General features: G+C 45.0%; 1 protein-coding gene, 1 long non-coding RNA gene and 1 pseudogene across 2 annotated transcripts in view; 2 read left to right on the top strand and 1 right to left on the bottom strand.

Moving 5' to 3' along the window:
• The window catches only part of LOC146206202 (uncharacterized), a 542419-nt gene that overhangs the window by 244518 nt on the left and 286139 nt on the right, over nucleotides 1–11762 (bottom strand). The gene's annotated exons all lie outside the window — the stretch shown is intronic.
• LOC146206209 (uncharacterized) lies at nucleotides 67–11391 on the top strand. The gene is made up of 2 exons (XM_084587000.1): nucleotides 67–192; nucleotides 10420–11391. Exon 2 carries the CDS (start codon nucleotides 10578–10580, stop codon nucleotides 10983–10985), a length of 408 nt encoding a protein of 135 aa, XP_084443126.1. The 5' UTR covers nucleotides 67–192; nucleotides 10420–10577; the 3' UTR covers nucleotides 10986–11391.
• LOC146206210 (uncharacterized) lies at nucleotides 6654–7815 on the top strand (annotated as a pseudogene).

The following is an 11762-nucleotide window of genomic DNA, read 5'->3' as shown; positions in this document are numbered from 1 at the left end:
TCTTGCCAACTGCATTCATTGGGAATACATTATTGGTTTGTGCTATTTTGAATCTTTCTCAACTCAGAAAGTGTGAAGCCGGCAGCTGTATAAGCGAATAAGATCAACGTGGAGAATATTATTAGACATGGCTGCATCATGCCAGAGCAAAACTCCTGAAAGTTTAGAAAAAGCAGATGGTAAAGGCTGCTGGTAAGCTTTTGCTATTTTGCATTTTTTTAATCAGCGTTTTGGGTTAAGCATTGGCTGTTTGCTTTTAAAGGACATAGATGAAAATCAGTTGACTATAACAAAACTATTCATTTGCTCATTAGCAAAAATTTGCGCAAAAAATACTTAACTTTTATGAGGCGGTAAAGGTGTGCTGGTGTAGCGCAACCAGAGCAAAACAAGATTGCATGCTACCACAGTGGTGACCAGGTGTTTTGTGCATCCGATTGTATAAACGTAACTGATGACTTTACCATGTTTTGCTATATTAGGATTATATATACATCTTAGCCTGACTGGTTTGCATTATCTGACTATAACAAACTTTAATTTCACTTCACATTAACAGAAATCTCACTGGCTTAGTATTTCACACTAGTAAAAAAAAAAATAAAAAAAAACTGCTGTAGGTGGATTATATTTATACGAGATTACATCGCTCTGTTCTTGAAGTCATCATCCATCGACAGTGTATCACAGTCCTAGTTTTATTCTTTTTCTCTTTGTTATTGTTTGTATTAAAGCAGAAGCAGAGTGCCGTATTTACTCTCATAATAAACGCACCCTCACCTTAGCTGTTGAAAAATAGTTTTTTTCCCTTTTGCTATGAACCCACCACATTCTCTTGGTGTGCAGTTAGGCGCCTCTTTTGTCTGCAGGCCCCACCGCAACAGCTATGCACTGCAACAAGGCATCATCTTTATTAATGCTCCATGAGGAATTTGAGTTGTAATACAGCACGTTGCACAATTACAGGCGCGCGATAGAATGTTTCTCCCAGCTCAATTGTGGAATCCTCTCGGCTCAAATTCCGCACAGAAATGGCATTTTGTCGTTAGTATTATGAGATGAAATTTCAATTCTGCTATGCTCCCACTGAAACCACGGCACGGTTTCAGTGCTCAGGCACTGAAACCACGTCTCAGGCGGAAACCACAGCGCCGCATATAACTTTCGCAAATGTTAATGTCCGGAGCATCCTGAACAAAACAGATTGGATCGAATCACTTCTCGTTGGAATTGAGCCAGACTTTATGGCAATAACAGAAACTTGTTTATCAGCCGATATCTTGGATGGCGAGATTACACCTCCAAATTACGTAATCATACACAAGGATAGGCCTACACGTGGTGGCGGTTTAGCTATTTTAATAAATAAAAAATACTCTTCTCTGTACTGGATGTTCAGGGTGCCGAGGCAATCTTTTGCAAATTGAAATTAGGCTCTCGTGTTATCATAGTCGGGTGTGTCTATCGTAGTCCTTCATCCAACCATCTCTCAATGTCATCCTTGTATGATTACATGCAACGCCATGTTCTTGGCTCTGACTAACCTTATTAGGAGATTTCAATCTGCCAGATATAAACTGGCAATCCTTAGTTTCACTCCCCTAGTTCCAAAATGATTCTAGATGCTATGCTTCAATTTAATCTTTGTCAGTTAGTAAATAAGCCTACACGTGTACAAGGAAGAACGTCCAATATTCTTGACCTAATATTTTTCAGTAGCCATTTTTCAGCAGACCAGGCAGAACTCGAATATATTGATGGCATATCTGACCACAAATTAGCCCTATGCATTCTTCCTATTTATAACACAGAGCCTCCCATTAAGTCGTGCAGATTCAAACGTACTGTTTTCTTCTGTATTCAGATTTATGTACCGATGAAAATAGAATTAACCAGAAAACATAACCCTTGGGTAACACGAGACGTGATTCATGCCAAACGCAAAGTTAAACGATTAAGAAAATCATCGAAGATAAGACGCACACCTACACTCAGAAGTCGTCTCGCTGAAGCCATTAGAGACTTGGAATCAAAGATAAACTCAGCTAAAACCAACTATTTCACCAATACTCTACCCAGTTTTCTCAATAGCTCCCCCCCAAAAGTTTGGAAACCAGAACTCCGAAGAACAAGATCCTAACTATGCTAATAGCATGAATAAGTACTTTAAATCTGTTTTTACAGTTGATGATGAGCTCGCTCCTATAGTCCCTTTATATAGGTTACATCTAGCTTCTTTAAATATAAATCTTTTACTTAAACTAGACACAAAAAAAGCTCCTGGCCCGGACAAGATACCAAACATATTTCTCAAATGATATGCCGAATGGATCGCCAAATACTTATTCATACTATTTAATAAATCACTATCAACAAGCACCTTACCCCAAGAATGGAAAATCACCGCATTTATTCTTGCACATAAAGCCGGAAGCAAGAGTGAACCCTCTAACTTCAGACCCATCTCCTTGCACAATATGTAACCTTCTCGAACACATCATTACCAAAAAAATAACCACATTTCTCGAACAGCACATTCTGACACCATTCCAGCATGGGTTTCGGAAAGGTCTTTCCACTGTTATTCAGGTCTTAGAACTAATTCATGACCTATCATTGAGCATCGACAGTCAGAAACAAGTAGATATGATTTTTTATTTTACTTCTCAAAGGCATTTGACCACGTTTCACACAGAAAACTTATTAATAAATTAGAATGCACACTTGGCAGCAGCCACGTTGTTAACTGGATTAAAGACTATTTGGAAGATCAATCCCAATATGTTGAGATTAACAATCAGTGCTCTACAATTGAACGAGTAACATCAGGAGTGTCTCAGGGCAGCGTCCTGGCTCCAATTTCATTTCTAATTTTTATTAATGATCTACCCTCTTATGTCAATGTCAATATTAAACTTTTTGCAGCTGATTGTATAATTTACCAGGAAATTAATACTCCCGATGACCATATTGCCTTAAACCACGCTGCAGAAGCCGTATCCAAGTGGTGTGATGACTGGAAAATGAGCCTTAAAGGTCCACGGAAACGGCCCCCAAGAAGACACTGATAAACGCGTTCAATGTGTAGAACGAATTATTTTGAGCATTAAACCAAAGTATAACTCCTTAGAACAAAGCCAGTGATTTATTATTAATTTTTAAAAACAGCGTTTTTTAAAATTCGCGGGCACAGAGGATGTCGTTTGGCGGTGTCGCATGGAACTATTTCCCAGGACCGTGACGTCACGGGCATGTTGACTGGCAAGCAAGCCAGAAGCTGCCATTCGCTGCGGCCACTGCAGCCATGACGTCACGGACACACTTCCGGTAGCTGCGAAAGTCGTCTGCTCGTGCGCTGCTCGAACTCTGTGCGGGCTGTTACAGCTCGCCGCCCTTATCGGTTAGGTGGCCATTGCCCATTAAGTGCAACCGAAGCGACGCAGGGATCGGCAGAACGAAGCTTCATTTACAAATATCTTATTTATATAACGTGGTTTCAGGAGTATCGGAGTGTCGTCCGACGAGGCGTCAACAGCACGGTCAAGCACCGCACGATGGCAGCACTTCCTTGACCGCCGTAAACGCCGCCGCTGTGGCCCCTCCTCCCGCATACCGTTCGCGACCGACACGGCGGATCGTTAGCACCGATGTCCGAAATAAAGCGTGCTAAAATTTGTTGGCGTCTGGAATATTGAGCCGAATATCAAGTATGAAGCCCTCGTGAGGATCGCTGACCAGCAGCAAATTGCTGGTAAGAACGATAGCCGTGATACAAGCTAGTTTCTGCTCAAGCCAGCTGCCGCTGGTGCATTTCGGCTGATCCGATCTGCTCGTACTAGCTCTGCAATTAATGCGTCGGCAGAGTTAATCTTATAATTATTTTACTATGGCAGGATAGGAATCACTATAAGGCAGTTTCATAAGTAGACGATTTACGACAGCGTTGATCATGTTCCAAAGCGTCGACCGCCGCGGCTTCGAAGCGAAACAATAGGCCTAGCGACGACTAGGGACGGTCACGCACGGCGCCGGCGTTCGCCGCGCTCGCACGTTCCACCCCCGCGGTAATTGTGTAACGTACCTCAGCCTGCTCGCGGCATCCCGTGCTGCAGGCGTTGCAAACTCGTGTACTTTCATAGCTAAGGCCGCGTATTTTTTGGCGTTCTGCTCAGCAACAAGCCGTTCAAACGATACTGTAGGCACGACAAGGCTTCAGTACGCAGTCGCTGCGCTGTCGGCCGTAATCGAAGACCTCGGGCGGCACCATATTCTATACATCGATCTTTAAACGTGATACAGTGGGCAAATGAATAACTTTGTGAAGCAGACCCGCTCGTACGTTTCGCGCACTCGGGCGCCGACGAGTAGCTTCCATCAACAGACGCCGTCATAACCTAAGTTAACGACGCTAACCGAGGTCGTCAAGCTCGGTTTGCGGTAACCGCGGTTAGTGGTGCAACCATGGTTTGGTCCGCCGTGTAACATAGGATAACCACGGGTTCGCGGTTACACTAACCGTCGCTGCGCGAACTGGCGAACTCCTCAGGCGTGTGCAAGCGAGGACGGGTTGGAGCGAGTACGCCAGCGAGCGAGCGCGCGGCAACCGGAAGTTCGTCGAAGTGACGTATGTCTGGGCGGAGCTTTGAACTTGCTTGTATTCTTTGTTTTTTTATGGCTCCCTTCGGCGTACGAGTTGAGGGGGAAAATTGGAAGGGTCATTTTTAATCGCCGATATCTCTGGTGTTGCAGAATTAAGCTAGATCGAAAATTTTTGTGGGAGAATGATGGGTGGTTCAATAACTATCAGTGTTATGGCGTTGTTTACCCTTCTTGGTGACCCCTTTCTGGGGACCTTTAATATTAGTAAGTCTGCTCTTCTAACAATAACAAGAAAAAAAGTCAGTCTTCATATTCCTATATCGTGAATAATACCCCCTTGACGCGAGTTAACAATTCTAAATACTTCGGTGTAATAATATCACATTATCTCAGATGGGTGTCGCATGTCAACTATGTGACATCAGCCGCATTAAAACTGCTCCCATTTCTCAGAAGACACCTCTGTCATGCCCCGCCTTCAACAAAACAACTTGCATATAACGCTTTTGTTCGATCGGTTCTGGAATATGCGACTGTCGCTTGGTTCCCTCTCACGAAATGTCTCATAAGTAAATTAGTATCGATCCAAAGAAAGGCAGTCAGGTTTATGTTTTACAGGTACAGGTATACTGACTCACCGACTCGACTACTAATTGACGCCAGCATTCTCACTCTGGAAAATAGAGCCAAACTTGCATGTCTTAAGCTGCTTTATCAATTGCTGCATAACCAACATAATCTTAATAAAACTAAGTACATCATGACCTCAGAGGCGAAGCTGACTAGGCATTAACATGCCGAAACACTGAAAGAATACCCTTTCTGCACTGACTGCCCGAAATATTCCTTTTTTCCCCTTGCAGTAAGAGAGTGAAATAACCATCATCACATCACTAATAGTACATCACTGGATACTTTTGCAAAACTTGTTGAAAATCACCTCCTGTCATTATCATGTATTTTAAATGTCATTCTAAATAGTTAACTTCATGTTTAGTGCTGCATTTTTGTTAATTTCAGTGTTTCTATGTGATGCTATGTGGGCCATGCCTAACCTATTAGTGTGATCATGTTTGCCAGGCGTCGGTGATCGTCTGTGTATAACGAAGTGTGGCACTGTATTCCCATCGGTTCACCTTTTAAGCTCCTTTTAAGACTACGCATTCTGCATCTGACATTTTTAAAAGCCCTGTAGTCCTTTTTACACTGATATGCTTTATATTAAATGCCCTTCCTGTTAAAATCCCCAGTGGATTGACAGTATGTATAAATAAATAAATAAAATAAATAAATAATACCAAATTTGTTTGGGTGGTTTGCCTGATTCGATCAGAAGAGGTAGGCTGTTCCCATCATATGCGGCGGCGGCGATGCAAGACGAGCCGTTGCCCCAGAGATGGCACCGGCATCACCGTTGCCGCATACGATGGGAACATCTGATTTGTGATCGAATCAGGCAAGTACGCCCAACAAATTTGGTATTGAAAAATACTAACGACAAAATGCCATTTCTGTGCAAAATTTGAGCTGTGAGGATTCAGCGGTTTAGCTGGGAGAAACATTCTACAGCTCGCCGATAATTATGCGACGCGCTATAGAAACCATGCTTGGCCACAAAGGGTTTCCCTCTTTGGCCTGCATTACTGATGCTTGTAGTAGCTCGTTGCAGTTGGGCTTCACGCTTAATGCTATGCGCTTTACTAGAGGGAACTGCAGCTCAGCTTACTTTTTTTGGACAGCATTATGGACTGCTCCCTGAGGTACATTACAAGTTTAAGAACGTAAAAGTTGTTGCCATGCTCATGGTGTCAAGGTAGACAAAGCTAGCCAAGCCAAGGCCAGCCGAGAGATGATGGCGATCTCACGCCAGCACTCAATCATGTAACTCCCGTATCCCTGATTGAAACAACTTCTGCTACGTGATGTCAGAAGCGCAATTTTCTACGATTTTGCGAGGTGAAGAAAGTAGTCTGGAAGAGAGGACTGGCAAAAGGAAAAGAAACCAGTGAAGAAGAAACAGGAAAAGCAAGAAATGCGAAGTGGATTTCAAAATTATGGCAGGGAGTGGACTGAAAGCTTCGAAATCTCTCTCGCCAAGTGTGTGGAAGGACTGGCTACGAAACTACGAATAGTATGCTACAATGGTACAACTCCGTAAGAAGTTGCCGGAAGTGCAAGTGACAAATTTCATGACTGTCATTGGACCGGACTTGCAGGTAGCATTCTGGACACTCTCGCTGAGCAAGGATGACAAGAAAAATTATGAAGTTGTCAAGCAAAAGTTCAAAGAGGACTTTTCTCCAAATATAAGCCATGCCTGCGAACACTACAAATTCAACCAGATGAAGCAAAAGGAAGGTGAGCCCTTCACCAAGTTCATGACAGCAGCGAGGCTGCAAGCAAAGAAATGTCAGTTTGTACACCTAACTGACGAGCTGATCAGAGGTTGTATCATAGCAGAATCAACGATGATGTGCGGGAGAGGCTGCTCAGTGATCCGAATGTTGATCTTTAGAAAGCCGTCAACTTATGCAAGGCAAGTGAGCAAGTATCAATTCAGCTGAAGGAAATAGCAAGCAAGGACACCAAAATAGTCGACACAGTCAAAAGCAAAACTTGGGCACAACGGGGACAGTCACGGAGGCAAAAATGCTACAGACAAGTAAGTCTGGAGATAACAAAGCATGTGCAAATTCTGCGGAAGGTACCACAAGTTTAGAGAATGCCCAGCTTATGGCAAGCAGTGCTATAAATGTCTAAAGAGGGGGCACTTTGCCACAGTGCTGCATGAACAGATAAAACTCAGCAACAAGTGCACTCTGTCGAGGATCAAGAAGATGGAGAAGTGTACGTGTCAGAATTGAAGACAAAAGAAAGCAAGGCAACGTGGCAAGAAAAAATTCAATTCAGCAGTGGCACCTCTGTCACCACGAAGCTAGATACTGGTGCATCATACATTCATCTAACGTGAGAATTTCAACATACAGTAGCCACAAGATTCAAGTGATGGGTGGAGCCTGCAACAGCAAAGAGACAACCGAGCAATGCACAAAAGACCATCACATCATGACAGTTGTTCCAGTGGCACCCGAGACCTGGGAAGACTTCAAGGAAGGTGTTGAAATGAACACCGGATTACAAGAAGTCATTAGAAGAGTCACAGAGGGGTGGCCAAACAATGCCAAGGCCCTGACAGAACCAGCAAATCTGTACTAATCATTTCAGGATGAACTACACGTGAATGAAGGAGCGCTGTTCAGAGGTTATCGGTTTGTGATTCCAAAATCGTGACAAAACCATGTCCTCAAGCAAATACACACAGGACATATCGGCATAAACACTTGCCTTAAGAGAGCCAGGGTCCACAGCAGACATAAAGAACTTTGTAGAAGGTGCTCCACGTGCCATGGAGCCAGCAAGAAGCCACCGCATGAGCCACTCCTCATGAAGGAAATACCAAGTCTCCCTTGGGAAAGAGTTGCATCCGACCTATTCAACTAAAAAAGCGAAATACGGGTTACATAGACTTAAGACACATTATGGTGAATCTCAAAAAGAAGTCATCAGTGTCATGAAAGATTGGTTTGCCACTATGGAGTCCCGAACCCCGAGATACTAGAAACCAATAACGGACCTTGTTGCGTTGCACAAGAGTTCAAGAAATTCAGCAACGACTGGGGGTTCAAGCATGTAACATCAAGCCCAAGGCACCCTCAATCAAACGGCCTTTCTGGGTGAGCTGTCCTAACAGCAAAAGGAATACTGGGGAAATGCTCTTAAATGAAACAGTGTACAAACAGTTCTGCTGAACCTAACAAACACTCCAAGCAACACCCGTGCAGAGGTTGTACAGCAGAAGAACCAGCAGTGGCGTCATGAGGGGGGTGCGGGGGAGTGTGGCCCGCACCAGGTGCAGGGCTCAGGGGAGTGCAGCTGGGCAGTGAGAGGGAGTGGGGGGGGGGGGGGGGGGGAGGCAAAATGAATTATTACCCGCACCGGGTGCGGGTAACCCTAGCTACGCCACTGAGAACCAGAACACCAGTTCTAATGCTTGAAAAACTGCTCCAGCTGGAAATTGTGCCAAATGTGACTGACAAACTATAAACAGCACAGTTTCCTGAAAATCACCAGCTTCCGTTGCACTCAGGAGACTGAGTAAAAGTATGGGAAGATGGCAGGAAGTGGGTACCTGGCACAGTTGTTTGCCACGCTGACGAACTACACCAGTTACAGTGCAGGTACCAAAAGCATGCTACCGGTTACAAGACATTCCAAGTGCATCCAACGAAAGCTGATCTGCACTACAAGATAAACCTCCAAGCAAGTTTAGAAGAATGCTCCAATGAATGACCAGCTGACATAGGCTCCAGCTCACTATCCGGGGAGAATGACAATAACCCCACAGTTACCAAGAGTGGTTGCACAGTAAAGCCCGTTATGAGGCTGGACCTCTAAACAACAACAGAGAGGGGGGATGTCAATGTAGTCAAAGCCAGTCAAGCTAAGTTCAGCCGAGAGACAATGGCGATCTCTGGTTACGCCAGTACTCAATCATATGTAACTCATATTTCAGAATAAAAAACTTTTGCTACACATGGTATACATGGTATAACAAAACTCCTAAAGAGTGCACTCCGATTTGTTTGGAAGGTGGGTCATACTGGATGGATTACTTTTTCCACCAGCCTAGTTTTTTGTGCTGTTTTACCATTTCATTTTTTATTTTTTTTTCTAGTTTACCCTAAGCAGTGAGTGCACACCCCCCATCCTACAAAAGAATTTCAGATGAATAGGGAAAAGGCTTTCATTTTGTGAGTAAATAAGATATATCCTGTACGTTTTTTCCATATTGGACTTCCCTGTATGCATATTTCATCTATAAGTTAGATGTTCACACTGCAGAACAAAAAAAATTGCCTTGCATTACCTGCAACAAGCATGGCTGTGCAAATAATGTCTCATTTGTCACCAGATCAAACTTGTATTGAATTGCCTACTGCAGTACTCAGGCTTGCATTTAATCATCACTGTCGCAGCTGTTTTCCTACGAATTCTCTCCTACATGTAAAGTTCAGTATGAAATCCTCCTGCTTTCCTCTTGCACACCAATTCTTATATATCATTTTTAGGCATGGATAATGCAAAAAACAATCTTGTAATGCTTTAAACGTGCAAGAAATTATATTTCTGTACTTTTCCATCCTGCCACAATGGCTCAGTGTTTAGGATGCTCAGCCACTGAGCAGGAGCTGCACTGGCTAGGCCAGATCAAACTTGTATTGAATTGCCTACTGCAGTACTCAGGCTTGCATTCAATCATCACTGTCGCAGCTGTTTTCCTACGAATTCTCTCCTACATGTAAAGTTCAGTATGAAATCCTCCTGCTTTCCTCTTGCACACCAATTCTTATATATCATTTTTAGGCATGGATAATGCAAAAAACAATCTTGTAATGCTTTAAACGTGCAAGAAATTATATTTCTGTACTTTTCCATCCTGCCACAATGGCTCAGTGTTTAGGATGCTCAGCCACTGAGCAGGAGCTGCACTGGCTAGGCTTCAATAGAGGCAAAAGGCACCTGTGTGCTTTGTGATGTTAGTGCATGTTAAAAGACCTCAGGCTTAAATATATTCCAAGCCCTCCAATATACCTCTCATGACCTATAACACTGCTTAGAGCAAGGGGTTCAGCAAGCTGCTTTTGCGGGCTCTGCAAGCTCCCACTGGACTCCCTCCGCTTCCCTCCCTCCACCTCTTTTCTTGCTATATGCAGCCCAAATACCCTCACTGTTCGCTGTACAATTTGTAACTTTTTTCAGGACCCCTGCTGAAGAAGTCACCTAACTGCCCTTGATCCGTCAAGCGAAGACCTCAGCCTTGTTCCTGTCGCCCCGGAAGACCCGCCTACAGGTCACCGAGCCAGCCACCGACTCCAAGGCCTACAACCCGAACGCGGTCTGCTGCCTGACCCTTGGAAATGGCCCAGTCAACAGCACCAGTCGTCTTCGTGCAGTCCAAGGAGGCCCCCATGTTCCAAGGACTGCCCAGTGAAGATGTGGAAGACTGGATGGACCTTTTCGACCGTGTGGCAGAATTCAATGGCTGGAACAACGCCGCGAAACTCAGGCAAGTCTACTTTGTTCTTCAAGGACATGCCCAAGTTTGGTTCGAAAATCATGAGGCAACTATGAAGGATTGGGAGACTTTCAAGGAAGCGTTTTTGACTGCATTTTCAAGCATCGTCCGAAAGGAAAGAGCCCAGGCTCTTCTTCAGTCAAGACTTCAACTCCCTAATGAGCCTGTCCTGGCGTACGTTGAGGAGATGAAGCGCCTCTTTCGCCGCGCCGACCCTAACATGACCGAAGGTGAAAAAGTCAAATTTTAATGCAAGGCATTAAAGAGTCACTTTTTGTAGGTCTTGTGCGAAATCCGCCAAGAACTGTGGCGGAATTTAAAACGGAAGCATCTACCATCGAGAAGACGTTGGAGAACCGGATGCGCCATTACGAGCGATCACTCCAACCGGACTACTCAAGCCACTAACCCAGCGCATCTACAAGCGGAGAGAACCTTCGGGACCTCATTCGTGAGATCGTGCGAGAGGAGCTCCGCTGATTGCTGCCATCATCGCAACAACCCCAGGTGGCGACGCTCGCGGACGTCGTCCGTGAAGAAGTCCAGCAGGCGCTGGGCATTCCTAAAGCGATGGCTGCGACAGTTCCAGCACAAGAGGTAAAAGCGATGAACTACGCTGCTGCATTACGTTGCCCTGCGCCCCGACGTGATGACTTTCCAAGCCCTCGCCGCTACCGTCCTGCTCCTGAAAGCCGCCCCTTGGCCCCTGCCCGCCAAGCCTACCAACAACTCCCAAGCCCCAGGAGGTGCGATGCCTGGAGGACAGCGAACAACCGGTCATTATGCTTCCGCTGCGGTGAGGCTGGCCACATTCTGCGGCACTGCCCGTATCGACGAATCGGTCTCCGCGGATTTGCAGTCAACGCTCCACGACCACGCCCAGGTGAACGACCGCAAGAAATCGACAACTATCTGCGTAGCGGTGAGATTGCGCCACCAAGCCGTCGGTTCAGGTCTCCATTGCCGTACAGGGCCCGCTTTGCGTCTCCAGGCTGTAACTATGATTAGAGTGTGCGCGGAAGGTGAC

This window comes from Amblyomma maculatum, chromosome 1, assembly GCF_055883805.1.
Source record: "Amblyomma maculatum isolate TAMU_Amacu chromosome 1, ASM5588380v1, whole genome shotgun sequence".
Lineage (NCBI taxonomy): Eukaryota > Metazoa > Arthropoda > Arachnida > Ixodida > Ixodidae > Amblyomma > Amblyomma maculatum.
This window is presented reverse-complemented; position numbering and strand designations above follow the sequence as displayed.